The sequence below is a fragment of the Numenius arquata genome, chromosome 16, assembly GCF_964106895.1.
Source record: "Numenius arquata chromosome 16, bNumArq3.hap1.1, whole genome shotgun sequence".
Classification (NCBI taxonomy): Eukaryota; Metazoa; Chordata; class Aves; order Charadriiformes; family Scolopacidae; genus Numenius; species Numenius arquata.
The window spans coordinates 2,804,365-2,823,248 of NC_133591.1; the positions used below are offsets into that span (position 1 = coordinate 2,804,365).

At 56.6% G+C, this 18,884-nt stretch overlaps 1 protein-coding gene across 1 annotated transcript in view; it reads right to left on the bottom strand.

Annotated features, from left to right (window-relative positions):
• Nucleotides 1-18,884, bottom strand: part of MYO18B (myosin XVIIIB) — a 78,767-nt gene that overhangs the window by 51,936 nt on the left and 7,947 nt on the right. Inside the window, exons 11-20 of the mRNA XM_074159675.1 lie at nt 18,701-18,764; nt 16,561-16,705; nt 8,541-8,711; nt 7,627-7,717; nt 4,864-5,056; nt 3,417-3,497; nt 2,733-2,874; nt 2,442-2,601; nt 1,105-1,288; nt 206-398 (exon numbers count right to left, since the gene is read on the bottom strand). Coding sequence (XP_074015776.1) covers nt 206-398; nt 1,105-1,288; nt 2,442-2,601; nt 2,733-2,874; nt 3,417-3,497; nt 4,864-5,056; nt 7,627-7,717; nt 8,541-8,711; nt 16,561-16,705; nt 18,701-18,764 — 1,424 coding nt within the window. The remainder of the gene's footprint in view (nt 1-205; nt 399-1,104; nt 1,289-2,441; nt 2,602-2,732; nt 2,875-3,416; nt 3,498-4,863; nt 5,057-7,626; nt 7,718-8,540; nt 8,712-16,560; nt 16,706-18,700; nt 18,765-18,884) is intronic.

Below are 18,884 nucleotides of genomic sequence, written 5' to 3' on the forward strand. Positions count from 1 at the left end.
AGCACGGGGGAACCCCACCGCAGCTGCAGCCGCCGTGCCCAGGCTGTGGGCAGGAGAAGGGCTGGGAACCCCTGCCAAAAAGCAGCGATAAAAACTCGGGGGGGCTTTCTGAAGTGGGGGTGGTGAGAGACAGATGACGAGCAAAGCGTGGAAGGGCTGAACTGCCGGTGGGACAGCACCGGCCGCAATGGAGGACCAGGCGTACCGATGCGGTGGAGGCGCAGGGCATCCAGGAGCTGGGTCCCCTCCAGCTGGGCTCGCAGGGTTGGCACGTCCAGCCTCAGGGATGCATCAGGGGGCGTGGGGGGACGAGGGACCGGCCCCTCCATCCCTGTTCCCGGGAGGAGGCAGTGGACAAAGTGCAGCTGGGACCGTCGGAGCAGGTTCGTGAGCGCGTCCTGCCGGGCAAGCAGAGGTCAGTGGGGATGGAAGAGGGGGAAGCAGTGGGAAATGCTCCCCATGCACCCTCCAATGGGTGTCTGGACAGGTAAAGAAGTCACCCCCAGAGCCCTCAAAGCTCAAGTGCATGATAGGAACAACAGCTTTGGTCAGAGAGGTGAGCCCAGAGAGCAGGATTTAGATGTTGAGTGGGACCCTTAATGTCCTACGTTTTCGGTTGATGGGCTACAAAAAGTTACCTGGGTTGAGGGAGGCTGGGCAGGGGTTTGCCAGGACCACAAAGCGGGCTGACCAGGGAGTCTACGGAGACTGAGCCTCGTCTCCTCGAGAGAGTTTAGGCACCTAACTATGGCTGAGATCAGCAGGAGCTTGGCATGTGCCCCGCACAGAGGGCTAGTCTACTCATCCGAGTGCTTAAGAGGATTAAGCGGCGGCACAGCAAGGTGTGTGCGTAATCTGCTTTACGATTTGTTTGCCCGGGATGCTTTCCCTGAGCCACAGCGGCGCTGGGGAGGCTCGTGGCCACCTGCAGCCAGAGCAGCATCCCTGGCCAAGAGCTCTGCGGGACACAGAGCCGCAACCGGTGACCCCAGAGGAAAGTACCTGCCGGGGGGTTGGGGCTCCACACTAAGGAGGAGTCTCTGGGGACAAGATCCTGCAAACACCCCGACTCGCAGCCGCAAGTGTCCCGGCGCCCGCACTCACCGCCTGCAGTTTGAGCTGAGCACACACCGACCTCTTCTTCACGGCGGCGAAGCTGCTGGCGAAGGTCTTCCTGACGCAGGTGTTGCGGTGCAGGATGGCCTGGGAGCGTCCCTCCAGCCCCGCCACGGCCCGGCAGGGCAGCGGCGCCCGCGAACGCGGCCACACCAGCTCCTTCACGGCATCTCTGTCGGGGCCAGCGACAAGATGGGGTGGTGGGGTCACGGTGGTGCTGGGGAACCCTCTGCTTCCCAGCCCCTTCAACAGGGATGCAGTGCCCAGCACCCCAAATTCGGTATTGGTGCTGCCACGGGGCACCCAGCTGGGAAAAAAAAGGGTGCTGGGACACCCCCTACCCCCTGTGTTCCCCTCTGGTTTGGGCACCAAACCATTCACCGCTCTTAAAACTTTCCCTGAACTAAAGCCCGAAACAAAATGAGCTGGGAGGGTTTAAACAGAAGGTTAAAATCACCCCGTGCGCGGAGACGCCTGCAGCAGCTCGATTACATTTCAATTCTAATTTCGTTTGCAAGGTTCCTCAAAGCAGTGGGGAAAACCATCGGGGAGATGCCCTCACCCGGTGATGTCTTGCGATCCCAACCCACATGGGACACCCAACCCTGCCGAGGACATCGTGGGGTCCCCCTGTGCCCCCCACCCCGCCTGCAGGAGGGGACCTCCCCACTGAAACACCGATGGCCTGAATCTGGTGACTCGCAGAACCCAGCCAGTTTTGATGGAAAGCCATTCGCCGCGGCAACATTCACCAGCCCGCTCCGTAGCCATCACAACGCGGACATCTGGCTGTCAGTCAGCCCGGGGGCTTGAAAGCCGTAAGTCAAACCACTTGGCATCTGCTCCCCCCACCTTAACTAAACTCTCAAGATTCCCACAAAGCTGGGTGCAAATCTGCGCAGGTTTTCCGCCTTCCTTACAGTTTTTCCCCCAGGTGGAGCTGGACTCCAGCAAGGCAATGCCGGTGTCGGCAGGTGCCTGGGGCTACCCCATAGATGGGCTCTGCTCAAGATCCCATCCCCTCCTCACCCTCCCAAGGCCAGATCAGCTCCATCCCTGGGCTGTGCATTAGGCAGGAGGTGAGGGGACAGAAGGGACCCCTCGTGGCCAGTGCCAAGGCCATTGCTCACCTTGGCCGACCTTGGCCAGGTCCTCTCCTCCCCATCAGGATGCCCACAACCCTCCACCTTTCCCACCACAAACCACCTCTTGGAGCTGGGGCAGGTTTGCAACCTCCAGCCGCAGCTCCCAGGGGGAGTCATGCCAAACCTCTCCCATGGGCATGGGGATGACCGCCGGCACCATGGCACCCGCCTCGTACTTACACCTTGGACCGCTCCAGCACCTGGATGGCGTTTTGTGCCGAGAGGTTGAACTTGGCTTTGCTGACCCAGCCCGTGAGGTCGTAGCGCACGGGGTCCGTGCCCAGCTGGTGGGAGATCTCGAAGTGCAGCGCCTGCTCACACCTCCGCATGTGGCCATCCCCTGTGATGGCACCCCAGAATCACCCAAGAAGAAAAGCCCAGCGAGATATTTCATTTGCTATATGGTTTCTTAAGTTTCCAAAGCTAAATGGCAGTGCCACAGGATGGGCAGCTGAGCTGACCCGGACTCACCTTCCTGTTCCTTTGCAGTGAAGTAGGAGCACAGGCGGTCGAAGGCAGCGCCATCCCCGGAGCCTGGGATCAGCACCTCCTCATCCAGGATCCACAGCAGCCCCCGGCGATCGGCCCCCGGGCTACCGGGCAGCACCTGCGGCTGCCGAAGGGGAGATGGCCCTTGGTGACGGGGAAGGAGCAGGAGGGCTGCAGGCAGGCATGGCCATGTCGCCCTGTTCCCCATCGCCTCTGCTCAAGCGTGTCCCTGGTTCCAGACAAGGATCTAGAAACTCTCCTTGCCTGACCCAGCTCTGGACATCACCCACGAGACCTCCACAGCCACACTGTGTCCTGGAGGGCCAAATCATCCCAGCCCTGCAGTCAGGCCGGGAGGGATGCCCGGGGCACAGGGCTTGGCCAGGAAAGGTGCTTGTATTTTAAAAAGCCAAAAAGGTGGTGGTTGATGCTGTGCCCTCCCTTGCAGCAGCTCTGGACTGCTCTGTGCAAAACACTGCGAGGTCCTCACTCCTCTGAGCACAAGGAGGCTTGAAGCATGGCCAGAGCAACCAGCTCCCACCGTGGCCACGGGGACAACAACCTGGTCTGGCGGGAGGTGTCCCTGCCCACGGCAGGGCATTGGAACTGGATGATCTTTAAGGTCCCTTCCAACCCGAACCATTCTATGATTCTATGACAGGTTACCTGTGAGGAGCTCAGGTCGACGATGGACAGCGTGGCCAGTGGCGAGCGCTCTGGAAGATCAAAAGACACCTCAACATTTTCCTGGAAAACATCATTTAAAAGCTTGCTTCAGTCACGGTCTGCCATCTGAAAGCCAAGAGGAGATACGTTTGCACGGAGGGGGAGGAGGATGGTGTGGGCCATCCTTTGCAGGGATGCGGCACCAGTGGAGCGGAGAAGCCACCGGAGACACCTCTGCCATGACACAGAGGCACGGCCACATCTGTCCCCGCCAGCAGAGCTGTCAGGGCCACCGTGCCCAACAGGCTCCTGCAGTGTTCTGTGGATGTCGGACAGGCTGCATGAATCAAGGATACAACAATAACTGAAGACTTCATGAGAAAGCACCAAGAAAACAATCAATTATTTAATTTGCAGCTTGCAGGCATTGTTCCCCTTTCCCAACTGAGGGCTTCAGGGCTCACCCACCACCCACAGCTCCAGCCCCCACTCCTGACACCCCCTCAGTGCCCTGGAGTGCAGGGACCCCCCCAGGAGGGGCAGGAGAAGCACGGCTTGCTCTTGCTCACGTGTGAACCAGGGATGTTGAGCAAGAGCCGGAGCTTTAATGTCTCTCCATGGAAACACGGCGAGATCTTGCTCAGGGATTCAGGTTCCCAGCCCGAGCGTTGCAGGTGGGGAATAAAGCAGCAGCCAAACCCCACTTTCTTCCTTACCAAGGGCACGTGCCACCGTCACCCCCATGTGTGACCCCACTCTGGGAGTCACCGGGTCACAGTCGCCGTCCCCGTTGGCTCAACAGGGAAATGGCTTGCACTGGGGCAGCCGTCCTTAGCCATCAGCACAGCCAAGGCAAGGCGAGCCTGCTGAGCCCGCTGCCATTCCAAGCGCGGTCAGTAACTACACATTCCTCACTAGCGAAGAGAACGGATATACTTACTTGGCGCAAGCGACGTGTGAATATTAAGCCACGGGAATTCAACTATTTTCCCAAGGCTGCAGGTATTACAGAAACTTCTGCAAGCCTAATAAGTTCATCTCCACTTGGAGATTTATCAGCAGCAGCTTATCTCTGCAATAATTTATCATTTTCCTTTCTATTCTCCATTATTCACCACCTGAGGAAAAACTCAGCTGCACCAAGGGAAGGGCTTGAAGCCTCCTGAGCTGGAACAAGCCTGCCCGGGGAGATGCTCTGGCATCTCTGGCACGTCAGAAATACCCAAGAGGATCCATCAGTGGGGCAGCGAGGGGATGAGACACCCAGCTCAAGGCTACTCCTCCGTACAGACCCCTCATTTCTGCAACACCCCTCCCATTAAAGCTGCTGAAGTGCCACCAGTCACACCATGGCAGGGCACAGGGACCCGCTGGGTCAAATGCAGCCCCAGCCCCAGGTGCTGGGAAGCTGCTCCCTGGGATGCTGCTTCCAGCCCTCACGTCTCACCTCTCTGTACCTCTCCATTTCCGAAACAAAGGTTTTCTCGTAGAAAAGGGCCTGCAGCCGCTCGTGCACGTAGTTGTGGCAGAGCTCTTCAAAAGTCGCCGCTCGCTCGCCCCGCTGGTGCCGCGGGTTGTGAAAGCCAGGAGTGTCCACCACCGCGATGGAGGCCATGGAGAGGTGCTGGGAGGAGAAAGACCTGGGGAAAGAGTCCCACACGCCACAGGGTTTTACCCATGGATGTGCCTCAGCTCTGCACATCCCGAGGTGGGTACCATCCCACCAGTGACCAGCCCAGCGCTTCCCACCTCCCCTTCTCCCAGTATCTCTGGTCAGGGAGCACCCACACCCCCTGGCACGGCTTGTTTGCTTCTCCCTTACACTTCACCAGCCTCTTCTTTGACCTGCTCAAGCATCATCTCCCAGCCTGGATGGAAACACGTGGCACGGGCTGCTCCTGACCCGGCCTAACAAACACTTAAGGGTGGGATGGGATGAGGCATCACCCTTCCCATGCTTGGCCTCATCCTGGCACTCCAGTTATTTAAAGCACTACATCTTCATCCAAACGTGTTAAGTTTGATGGGCCGGTTGATTTGAAAAGCAGCTAGACTGGCACGTGATGCCAACACAAGGGACAATATGAGTGTCCTATGCTGCGCCGCCTGCAGCGTTTCCGCAGGGGAATGTTGTTCATTCTGCCCATGTTCAGCTCCTGATGAAATCTCCAGCCAGAACCACAGCCCGTAACACACGGGATGCGAGAAGCAGGCATCACGGGGGTCCTCGGGAGAAACACGGACGTCGTTTACTACTTCAAATGTTGCTTGCAGCCATTCCCGGTGTTTCAGATAAGGACGGCGGGGGAGGCCGACCCTGAGAAGTCTCTGAGATTGTTTTTCACGTGCATTTCTGAAACTGGCACCGTGTTTGTGTTGCTTTGCCGGCTGCAGCGCTGCCCCATCCCCAGCTGCCCGCCACCGCTTCGGCGAGGTTAAAGGAGATGCATTTCTCCTCCGTAGCAAGGCACCGAGGATGCCAGCACCTCCATCCGTGAAAGCACAAGGCTGAACGAAGAAACACAAGTATATTTCGGAATTGCTTGCAGGATTTCAGCCCAGCACCCCCCTGCAGCCAGAGCTGAAAAGATTCCCGTTTGCCATCAACTCGCTGAGGGAAAAGGCATTTTCACAGCTGCCTCTTCTCCTAGGTCGTTGTTGCAATGGTTTAATAGCCTTTGGTGGGCTGGTGTGGAAAATTAAACCAGCCAAAACAAAGCTACCTTTAAAGGGAAGAAGGGGCCCAGGACACATCCTGAGCTAATGTTTTATTCAGGAGAATCAGCAACATTTTGCTCTTTTGTCAGCCCTTTGAGTGCCATCAGCAGTTTCCCCTTGGAGTGCGGTTGCTAGGAATTACAATAAAAATATTCTGCAGGTTAAATAACCGCAGGTTAAAATAAACCAGTGGCGGCAACGCAGAGTATTTTGGGCACCAGCTTTTATGTGGATGCTGACTTCAACAAACTGCAAAAATGGAACAGTTTGGGGGCCTGATCCTTACCCCGGTGTTAAACTATTCCATTTATCTGAGGAGATCATTTCGGATTTACACCACCGGAAGGAAAAGATGCAACGGGCCGCAGAGGATGTGCTTCCCATCCTGGCTCTTGAGATGGAAATAAGCGGCAGGAGGATGCAGATGCAGCTCCTCTGGTGCTGGACCACTCTTGACGCCTCCATCCTCTCCCATGATCAAGCTTTTACCACGAAGCGACTCCTCCCACGCATGTGCGGGGCTCGTCGTGGGATTCCCCAACTGATTTATTGCTCTGCCCGTGCCGCTAACCTTGATTTCAGTCTGCAAAGTCACATCTATTATTTATCAGCAGCCGGGCTGCTCCTCTCGGCGCTGCGACGCCCCGCTCTCCGCTGCTCGGGGTTTGCCAGCAGCAGCACATCCCTCGGCTGCAGCAGAAGCGGTGCCAGCGCTGCCGGGTCTCCGTGCCAGACTGCCCACGCCGGCAGGAGGGACAGGGAACTGCTGGAGAGAGACCAGTGGAGGCTACAAAAATGATCAAGGGACTGAAGCATCTCTCTGATGAGGAAAGGCTGAGACCTGGGGCTGTTCAGCCTGGAGAAGAGAAGGCTGAGAGGGGACCTCATTGATGCTGATCAGTATCTAGAGGGCGGGTGGCGAGAGGATGGGGTCAGGCTCTTCTCAGTGGTGCCCGGTGACAGGACAAGGGGCAACGGGCACAAGCTGGACCACGGGAAATTCCACCACAACATGAGAAAAAGCTTCTTTCCTCTGTGAGGGTGGCAGAGCCCTGGAAGAGGCTGCCCAGAGAGGTGGTGGAGTCTCCTTCTCTAGAGATATTCAAAGCCCTCCTGGACACGTTCCTGTGCAGCCTGCTCTGGGTGACCCTGCTTTGGCAGGGGTTTAGAGGAGATGCTCTCCAGAGGTCCTTCCAGCCCTTACAATTCTGTGATTCTGTGACACGTACCATCTGTACTGTGATTTTGTGACACCATCCATCACCTGCAGGCACTTCGTCCTCGGTGCCGGCTCACACAGGGCCAACAGCCCAGAGAAGGTCCCAACTGCCAGCGTGCTCTCCCAGATGGAGATTCCCATATAACTCTCTTTTCTCAGCAGGCAGCGGTTGCCTGCTCCATGCCCCGCTCCAGAGAGCCCCCAGCAGAGGCTCCTCCCCAGCACCCCCAGGAGAAGGAGCCGTCACCCACAGACACCCCCAGCCCTCCCTACCTGTTGATGAGCGAGACGACGGCGGCAAAGAGCTCTTCGTAGAGACCCGAACCCATCCCCTCCACACACTCCACACCCGTCATCTTCGGCCCTGGCAGACAGAAGAGGGGGCAAAGCCACATCATTTATTTCCAGCCAAGTTCAGCCCACCTGGAGCCGAGCCAGCAGCAGGGGATCCCCTTGCTTGCCCCCAGCCTCTGCCTGCCATCGCTCCGGTGACACCAGCAGTGTATGTCCACCCCCTTCAGCTCCTCTAGTGCCTCCTGCCTAACGTAGATTTAAGAAATAAAACTATCACCATGTTAAAGGCCAGTTCTGCAAGTTTTTGCTTTGATCAGAATAACTTGCCGGGTCCTGGCTGGAATTCTGCCACGGAGGAAGAGTTGGGTGTGGAAAGGCTGACCTTAAAGCCGGGCGATATCTCACAGCCCCTGCCCCGTGCGTGCTGGATCTGCCTCCCTCAATTACAGCCATTTATTAATTTGAGGTTTAAAGTGGCTCAGCGGCAGCAGGAGCACAGCGTCCCGCCGTGCCCAGGTCTCCTCGCAGGACACGGGTCCACGCAACACAACACCAGCGCGGCTTCATCTGTGGGCACGGGGGAAGGATGCCCACCCTACTGCCCTCCTGGTTTGTTAGAGGTGGGGGGGGTCCCTCCTTTTCCTGGGAGAGCTCTTACAGCATTTAACCCACATCCTCTACCTGCCAGGGACATCATCTGAATTTTCCTGATCTCCAGGTTTCCCTAAGGAGTGCCAGGCTGTAAGGCAGCTATGTGACGGAGCAGTTAATAATTTAATTAATATGAACGTAATTAAATAGACCTCACTGCCTGAAAAGTCCAGAGCAGCGCGGAGCCCAGCATTTCCCCATCACCCATAAATGAAGGGAAAAGGGATGCAGCATCCCGGTACCTGCCGGGCTCTCCTCCTCTGGGGGCAGCCGGCTGCCTCGTGCCGTGACCTGCACCAGGATCTGCTTCAGGTGGTGTTTGAAGACGGCGGTGGTGAGCTCCTCCAGGTCACAGCCCAGCACCTCGGCGGCGTTGCTGGCACACTCGAATCTCATGAACTGCTTCCTGCCAACTGGGGAAGGGGGGGACGCGGGGGAGCACGACGGGATCAGGCAGAGCCAGCCCTGGGGGAGCCGGGTGCAGGCTCGGCCCCTCCGGCAAACTGCCCTGCTCGCTCCCACAAGCAACCCCCCCAAAATCAAAATCAAACTCAAAACGAAAATAACAAAATAAAACAATAAAGGACTGCTGCTTGTAGCACGAGATGGGGAGGTGAGTGGGGATGCTGCACCAGTGCACCCCAGTTTCCTTCCATCCCCCCCAAGACTGCTGGATCAGCCCTTCCCTCGCATCCTTAATGGGGACCTCTCGAAGCAACAGGATGACCCTGAGGACCACAGCCTGGAAATGCCCTTTGGGCGAAGAGTTAGCCTGGGCAAAGCCGTGTCGGTGGGCAGGGAGGGGGCGTCTGCCCCCCAGCAGCGCTTGGACACTTGGCCGAGAGGAGGATGCAAACCAGCTACGCATCAACCCACATCAAAAGACAGTTTCCACCCTGAAGGCATGGCTGCTGGGCAGAGATTTGGCGCTACACTGCCCGTCTGCGTAACGCCATGAAATGAAGCGAAAAGCTTTTTCCTCCTTCAAGTCCATCCGCCTCCTCCTGCAATCCCTCCTCCTTCAGGGACAACTCCTGCATCTCTCTCTAGTCACCGGCCCTGCTCTCGGTGGCCCTCCTGGCTCCCGCAGTGTGCGCTATGAGGGGCTGCCCCCCCCTGCCCACACGCTTCTGCTAACAGCAGCTGTAAGGATTTTCTCAGCTTTGCAAGTTACTTACCGTATTAAAGGCTGGCTGACTCGAGAAAGGTTGACAGGTTTGTCCCTTGGGCAATCATTTTGCATAAGAGGACTTTTTTTTTCTTTTGGCCAGAAGTTAGTTCAAAACTTTAAGGATCTCAAACCAATGCTTTTGAACCTATTTTTCCCCGCGATAGTGCTCAGAGCATCCCACCTGCCCGGCGAGACCGGGCAAGAGGAGACCTGCTCCAAGGAGATCTTTTGAGGCAAATTCAGAGCAAATCGGGGACCGGGTGGACCATGCGACCTACCCGGGCTCCTGCTGCCAGCATGGCATCGGTAACAAGCACGTGAAGAGCTTCAGCGGAGCAAAGCAGCAGATGTATTTATGGAAGCTGATGGGATTATGAACCAATCCTTCAAAATCCCGGATCACCTTCCCCAGCCCCAGCAGCGTTTGCTGTCCCCGAGAGCAGCAAACTCCTCCCAGCGCCCTCAGCAGACAGAGCTGGGCACACGTTATCTACACCCAGCAACAGCAATTCCAGCTTAATGATTAAAATCAATAGGGGAACAATCTGCAGGATAAATCCTTTTCCAAATCCAGGAGCTGCGGAGGCAGCCGGCCGGCACACGCTCAGGAACACGGGGGGATGAACAGAAACAGGAGCAGATGAGCAAAGTTGCCCAGAGACCTCAGGGTAGCACTTTTAGGGGGTGATGGATGAGGAACCAGCCCAGGGCATCAGGGCTGAGATGTGCTCTTAAAATACAGCAGGTGGCTGGTGGCTAAGGAGAGGGTTTGGGATGGAGAGCAGGAGATGGCCACATCCTGGCCAGCCCCATGGGGGATCAGGGTCCCCCCTTCCTGGCCAAGGTGACGTACAAAGCAGCAAAAAGCCACGTTCCATGGGGCCAGGGGCTGGGGGGGGCTGCTTCACAAGAGTCATCCCCCCTCTTTTCTCTTCCCCTTTGATCTTTTCCCATTATTTTTCATTCTCCCTGAAGGACTCCAACATCAAGGGCTGTGCTGGAGCAGACAGAGGAATTGCCTCAACAATCCAGGCTTTGATTTATTTTGTTTTCACTTGTTTTCATCTGAGCTGGGTGGACGGAGGCTGATCCCCATCAGACGGAAGATCTCCACGTGCTGCTGCACCCCAGGGAGCAGGGGGGCTGCAAAGTCAGGGCTGAACAGATCTGCCCCTCCAGCCGGGCTTCCCAGAGCCAGCATCCCATGGTCACTCCAGCATCCCACACTAGCCACTCCACATCCCATGCTGGCCACTCCAGCATCCCACGAACAGTCTAGCATCCCACGCTGGCCACTCCAGCATCCCACAGTAGCCACTCCACATCCCACGCTGGCCACTCTGGCATCCCACGCTGGCCACTCTGGCATCCCATGCTGGCCACTCCGGCATCCCACAGTAGCCACTCCACATCCCACGCTGGCCACTCCAGCATCCCACGAACAGTCCAGCATCCCACGCTGGCCACTCCGGCATCCCACGCTGGCCACTCCACATCCCATGCTGGCCACTCCAGCATCCCACACCGGCCACTCCACATCCCATGCTGGCCACTCCAGCATTCCATGTACACTCCAGCATCCCACGCTGGCCACTCAACTTCCCACACTGGCCACTCCGCATCCCACACTGGCCACTCCGCATCCCACATTGGCCACTCCAGCATTCCCCACCGGCTGCTCCAGCATCCCATGCTGGCCACTCCACACCTCACGCTTGCCCGGCTGTGGATCTGCCCAGCCCACAGCCACTGGCCGCCCGGCAACCTGCCCCAGGAGAGGCCGAGCACCATTTCACACTTCATAAAACATAAAGAGCGGCAGCGGCGCGCAGCCCTCCTGGGTGTAATGTGACCATTGTAAAACACGCCAGCTTTAACACCTAAAAGGTAATTACCTCGGCCCATTTAATATTTAAGAGAAGCGGCAGGAAAAAACAGGGTCAGCACCAGCTTCGTCTCGCTAACGCGCCCACGCAGCGAGAAGCCCAGCAGCAAAGTTTCTATTTTTTATTTCAATTTGAGAAGCGTGGGGAGCAGCAGGGAAGCCCAGAGGGGCTGGACCCTGTCCCCCCATCCCCATCCCCATCCCCGCTGCTTCCTGGCCTGGTACCTGCGAGCTGATGGCAGTGGTACCTGGGAGCGGAGGGGAGATGCCCCAGGGGCTCGCTGCTGGGATGGGGCAGCTCAGCATCACCACAACCCCCCCTTTCCCCCACAAGCCATGCAGGACGGCAGCCCCATTCCCTTTCCTTCCCGAGCCCCTCCGCTGGCTGCTCTGGGCACACCTTGTCAGCCTGCCCTTTTTTTTTCCACTTATTTTGTCATTAAAACATTTGCACTGCTAATGGGACAAATAAAAAAGCCCATTTATTCCTCTTTATTACCCTGGGAGGGGCCGGGGAGAGAGAGGAGGCTCCTCCTGGCCTGAGCGGTTAATTTATTTGTCCTGCACTAAATTCTCCGGTCTATTCTCTGTTGACCCGTTGCCTGATGTATGACATATTAAAGCCTATATATAACCAAGGGAAGAGCTGTGTAATAGCATGATTAAAGAAATCTGCCATTCTGGCTGCATTTCCCCGACTGTTTGTAATAAAGATGTCAGAGCGCTGAACAGATAGTGCCATAACTCGGCGTGCGGGGAGACAGCCCGCCCGGACCAGGAGCCGAGGTGGTGACGGTAAAAACCTCCTCGAAGGAGAGGCAATGTCAGCAGGAACCGCATCCCTCCCCCCCGCCCCCCCCGCCTCGGTCCCCCTTCAGCCCCACAACAATCTGGCAGCAGAGCTGGGCTCCAGACAGGATTCTGGCTATTCCCAGTGTTTTCTGCTCCTGTTCCCCCAGCTCTGAACCTCAGACGTGGAGAAAAACCAGCTCCCACGCTGAGCAGGGATGTGCTGGGGTGCAGACCCCCCCGACACCCTGCTGCCCACAGGGCTGGGTCTCCCCCTTGCCCTTCCCAAAGCACAATTTCCAGGAAATCTCCCATTTTTGCAGACCCGAGGAGTGGACCACACAGCTCTGCCCAATTTGTGCTCCAAACTAGGGTTCCCCCGGGAAGGGAAACCCCGTTCTGCCTAAATCCTCTTGCCTGGGGAAAAGAAATCCCAGGGACACGCTCCGGCGTACCGAGGTTTGTGGCTGGATGGTCACTGCACTAAGATCCAGCCCCCGGACACCCTGTCACCTTGGTTTAGGACTTTCCCGTGAAGCCACCAGGCTTCACCAGGGCAAAACCTCTTCTCCTGAGGGTTGCAACTCCTGAAGGACAGAGAGGCATCGTCCTACCAAAACCAAAACAGGCAAAATGTTTCCCTTTATGGCATGAAAACCCATGCACCGAGAAGCAAAAGGCTTTATCGGAGAGAGAGAAAAGAAACCTGGCAAGATGGGGAGGCCAGCCCTAATGCGATCCCCTCCAAGAATCGTTTTGATGAATGATGGAAGAAAGCAGAGGAGCCCTTCCCGGCGGGAGCGAGGTGGCCTTTCTCTCACCCGCAGCACAGAGATAAGGCAAAGCCGGGGATTTACCGACACCCGAGGCCACCGACGGCTGCTCTGCAAAGGAAAAGCAAAGCCAAAGCGGGTGCAAGAGGATCCCTGCCCTGGGACCTGCTCTCTCCTCTTCACCTCCGATACCACCACGACCATCGCAGCTGGTGCCAGGGATCTTTTCCTCTGCACTAAGAGGAATCCCAGGGAAAGGGGGAGCTGCAGAGAGGTGTCCCCCCCCCGTACAGAGCAAACCGCAGAGGCTTACCCTCCACGGGCAGGTACCCGAAAGCATCGCAGGGAGGAGTTGCTGGGATGCTGGGAGAGCACTGATGGACACACAGCTTCCTGATGTTCCTTTATGTGATTTACTGCCTGGCTCCTCTCCCGACGGCAGCCCACGGTACCGCAGCTCCATCCCACCCACCGCCCTGGAGCCACCGGCGTTTTTTCCTTCCGCAGCAGTGACCACCCCAGGGATGGATATATTTGTCACAGAAGGGAAATTCTGGCACGGTGCTAATTACGGATATGCTGTTCCCTCCTCCTCTTAGCAATAGGCAGCAATAAAAAATGAGGGTAAATCTGGGCATTGAGCTCGGGTGGAAGAACAAAGTGTCGTTCCCACATCAATTAAGGAAAGGTCACTAGATCTCAGAGGTCGTAAAACAGCAGCGATAATGCAGTTTAAGGCTTTTTTTCTCAGCTCTGGTGGGAAAGCACTAAGTCATCCGAGTCCACTCCTGATTGACATCTGCACTCGGGAAGCTGCATAATTAATGCCCGTCGGATCCTGCCAGGTGCTCGCCCTCGAAGGTTTTGATGGACGTCCCCATTACTGTACTTGGCTAAATGGCTCCCAGCCCTTCTGGAAACTTGCCATTCCAAGGAGCCAAAAGGGTGTTCAAGGGGGTTCCATCCCTGCTGCTCTGGGGCTTGCAGACCCTGGAGAGACACAGCAGGGCACTGTCCCACCGGCACGTGGGACCCCGGGCTCAGCCCCTCCTTCTGCTCCAGCCCCGTCCCATCTCACAAACCGCTCGATGTCTCGATTTCCCGGCTCTGAAACAGGGATGCTCCTTCTCCTGCCTCCCAAGGGCAGGATGCTGCAGTGCTGGGGCTGTGCAGGACCCAGCCTGGGCCACGGCAGCCAGCTCGGGCACTAACCCCATGCTACTTGTGGGGGGTCTCCCCTCCCAGACCCCAAAAATCCCTCCCATGGCTGCCTGGGCAGTCCCATCCCTCCCCCACGGGGGCTGCTGCAGGGAATCAGCCGCATCCACGCAGTGATGTGGGAGGGCAGCGGATGCAGGATGCTGCCCCGGGTGCTGCCGACCTCCACAGAGTTTGGGGGGGGGGGGGGGGGTTATAGCATCCCCCCCTGAGCAGCAGCTCCAGCCCCCTACTCCTGCACTTCTACCCTTGTGATTTTCCTCCACCCAAGGGGTTCAGGCCCCTGGGTTTGCAGCAGCTTCTGGACTGGGGGGGGTTTGGGGGGAGCCCCGCTTGGCTCCCATCCACGGCGCACACTCGCCTGCAGCAGCGGGAGGGCTCCAGTGACTTGTAGCCGCTGGAAACCCGGTCGCCCCCGTTAAAGGCAGGCGGTGGGAAGCCCGCAGAAAGCAGGGAGCCGCGCTGCTTTATTTTTATAACAGTCAGCAAAACGGACAGCTTGAGAGCGAGCTGAATGCCGACCCCCAGCTGCGCCCGAAACCTCCTTCCTGCTTAAAGAGGGAATGAATAAATGAAAAATATGTAATATTCCGCAGCCCACAAAGGGGAGTGGAAGCACTTAGGTGAATGGGTACCTAGGATGCCCCGCTGGCCTCTGGCTGGCAGGCTGCTGCTTACAAAAAGAGCCGCTCTAACACGTTTCAAAGGCAACGGGAAGCGCCGACACCAGGACGGAGCAGCCTTTTGAAATACAACCTTTTCTTCTCGGTGTTTTTCCAGCTCCAAACATATTTTCCACTCTCGGTCAGAGAGAGGTGATGCTATTCCCTGCCGTGTTATTCACGGACAAACTGAATTTGTGCCGAGATGATAGCCATCAGCAGAAAAGAAAAAAAAAAAAAAAAGTGTATTTAATGTGTGCTGGGGGCCCAGGAGCCGGAGCAGGGCACGGGCCGGGGCCACCGTCGCAGGGATGGCAGTGGCGAGGCTGCGCTCCTGAACGCAAGTGAAAAAACCAGCAAAGAGGCTCCCTTTGGTGAGATTTCAAGGAGAGGATTTTGAATATACGACTTCAAAGGGCATGAAAGGGGAAGGGAAGCGATGGCTATCAGGAGACAGGTTTAACCACATTAAAAGAGTCATCGTCCCCACTGAGACTTTTGCTCCATGCAGCTTTGATCCATTTTTTATCCATATTTCCTTTCATTTCTCCCCTTTTGTTGACACATGATCGGGGAATCAATACCAGAGTGAGCGATGCTGAGACATGCTCTGCTTGTTAATCCCGTGCCCGAGTCTGCTCCGACGCCACGGGCCCTGCCTGGGCCCGCTATTAACATTCCTATTCATGCTGAAATAATTGCGACAAGATTTGGTGAATATAGCGCTCGATTCCCTCCTAGCCCGACTTACAGGGTGCTTGGGACACGATGTTCAATAAGTTTGAGCAAACCAGCTCTGCTCACCCAGCAAACCCTCCGTGAAACTGTCCCTCCATCTGCCTTGGAGCTGGGCACTCTTCAAACGAGCTGTGTCTCCCAAATCTGCCCTCCTGGAAACTCTCGAGACGGAAAGAGTCTTTGTTTTTTGGCCAAGAGTCTTATCACACACTTCAGCCTGAGACAGCGGGGTCATTTTTTTTAAAAGTTGGAAGGGCACTAGGGGAGATGGAGATGGGCAAAGAGAACACCAGAGAGAAAGAGAACTCGCTGTAAGTGACGACAGCGTTCATCCTTTTAAAATAATTAATATATGATTAATGGCATAAATTACCATAAGATGTGTTATGACATGTTGCAGAGACATTTATAAATGTCTGTGGCTTAGTTTATAGCAGCCTTTATGCAGCCCTCATAAATTGAAGTGTGTAAATCAATGTGCCTGTCTCTAAAATAGGTTAGAGCACATCTTAAAATAATTTATAAGGGATAAGGCAATTTCTATATGCCTGTATTAACAAAGTCTTTATAAATACAATCTTCACCCAGACTCATCCTATTATAATTCAGTTACCGCATTGGGCACTCAAGAGATGATAAAATTACTGCTACCTGAAGCTGTCCCTTCGCAGTGTCACTGGGGACAACGTGCCAACAAACGAGTCACCTGCCCCGCTCCTCCCCAAGGAGCAGGTACAAGGTGACACCTTGCAGCCCCCGACTTCTCCGCAGGTGGCTGCAGGATGGACCCTCTCCAGAAGCCCCCATGGGGCAGGACACCAGCATCACCCGGCTCCTCCGCGGGCAACCAGCAACCTCCCGCGCAACAGCCTCTGGGCAAGCATCGCTCCTGAACACCTCTCGGTGTGACCCGTGCCCCGCAAGTTTGGTGCCCAAGCACCGAACGCCGCTGGGACATGCTCCCTCGCCTTCCCCCAGCACCAAGATGAGGTATAAGAAAAGGAAAGGCTGGAGCCCCCCCCTTACCTTTACAGGCGCCGGCGGCTCCCAGGTGGTAGATGCCAGCCAAGACGCGCCAGATGGCTACCTGCTCCTCCGCCGTGATGCCCAGCGTGCCCATGGCAGCCTGGAGCTGGGCAAAGGCTGCCGAGGCTTTCTGCTTCTCCTCGGGCTGTGGGAGGGAAGAGACGGGAGGGGAAACGTCACTGCTTCTGCCAGAGCATCGCTGGTGAGGGGGACAGGGGGACACAGGGACGGGGGGAACGCAGAAGGACATACAAAACCATACGGCCAGCAAGGAAAGGACAGTAAGGTGACCTTAGGAACAGTGTGAACAGCAATGGGGGAAGCCCCTGGCAGGTTCCTCAAGAGCCTGGTGTTAGGAGCAAGCCTGGGTGCATCTTCTCATCATACATCTACACATAATTCCCACTTTTGGAGTGTCTACAGAGACGTTCAGCAGCAGCTGGAGACAGACGTTTTATATCTTCTCACTTCTCACTAAATGCACCCGCCCGCAGGTGTCCTGGGGCCAGCAGAACGGCTTCCAGCCACCAGCAGGACCTCATCTGCCCACCTCCAACACTGCGGCCCCATCCACGACTCCTACTATTAGTATTATTTTTTTTTAATAAATGCAGCCTCACCGCAAAATTAGGGCTGTTTTCCTCCTAAACTGAGGATTTTTCGATGCATTCACATGCAGCCCAGCGGCCAGACACCGCACACACGCTCCGGCTGGCAGCATCCCTGTCTTGGCAAGGACCAGCATGCCTGGTCTAAAGGATTTCGGCTCCTGCCACCCTACGGGGTGGCCACTAATGAGAAAATACAGCTGAGATCTGTGATTTCTCCAGATTCAATAAAATACCCCAAATACTTGTGACACCGGTGTCACAGCAGGGGTTATCCACCCCCAGGGGCCGTGGGGATGAACGCTGGGAAGCCGCCAATTAAATTTTCAGTCTCAGCATCCAGAGCACCGCTCAGAAAGGAAAATCTGACAAATTTCCCCAAACTCCAACCCAAAGCACGCACAGCACACCACCGCCCTGGCTTTCCTCCTGGGCTGGTTCCAGAGCGGGCACACAAAGCGCTGCCGATGTCCCCGCTCAGCCAGGACAAGCTGTGGAGCAGGATCTCAGCCCCCCCGGGGAGCTTTTTGGGGGTTCATCCTTCCACACCCCCATCCCAAGCATCCTGAGTGCTCCTCGGAAAACCGAGCCCAGCTTTCCAGGGACATGCGTGCCGTGGGGAACATCGCTGGGAAGGAGAAGTGGTGGCAGGGACAGGGCTTGTCCCCTTTGCAGAGCTCACATGCCCTGGACTCAGAGATGCATCCCAGCTCCTGCTGACCCTCTGCATCCCAGTGGGAAAACCCTCTGTGCTGGGATGGGGAACCCACAGGAATCAGGGGCTGCGAAAGGGTAAAGGGGTAAAGGGTAAAAGGGTAAAGGAGGATAAAACCCCGTTTCTGAACCCAAATCTGCCGCTGCATCAGCAGAGCCAGGACCCGCGGTACCTCGCCGTCCCCTCCATGAGAGCCACTGCTCAAACAGCCCATTCCTTTGGCTGCCGGACCGGAGCAGGAGCTCCCTAATGAAGATTGAATATTGAATTCATCAGTAGATGATGTAACTGCAAATTGCTGCGATTCATCCCGGCGCTTTGGCTCGCAGGCACTCTGCCTGATCTCTGCTCAGATTAATGAGGAGCTGGTGCTGGAAATCAACTGCGGCACTTTTAGCCCCTAAAAAAATCCCATTCCGGGCTCTCCAAAGGATGCGCTCGCCCCCGCAGGAGCTGCCCTAGGGAAACACTGAGGGCTGTTGACCCTGGAACAGCAGGATCTGTTCCCAGGGTGGCTGGGGGTGTCCAAAACGCGAGTGCAGACACCAGGTAGTGGCGTTGGCAGCTCCCTGCTCCCGTGGGGCTGTCACAGGGGTGTTGGGGGCTGTTTGGGCAGACCCTTCCTCGCATCCTGACATTTGTTCTGTCCCTTCGTGCGCCCAGTATGGCATCCTGAGTCTCCCAGCAGCCAAGGACCCCAAAATGTCCTCTCGGCAGGGGTGATCCCATCAGTCAAGGACCCCAACGGTTTCTCTAACCAGGGGTGACAAAGGGCGTGTGCCGCAGCATCCTGCACGGCACCGGCACTTCTCCCTACCTTTGAGAATGGCTTGATCCCAAAGGAGTTGCTCTCAGCCACCTGGTGCAAGTGCAGCATTGTCCTGGAAGCAGTTACAGCAAACGTTACGGAAAACCAGACTCAATCTCCCTCCTCGCCTGCCCCCAGCACTCTCCAAACCCCCTACCCTCTCCTCAGGGACTGTCTCTGATGCCCTGCCCCA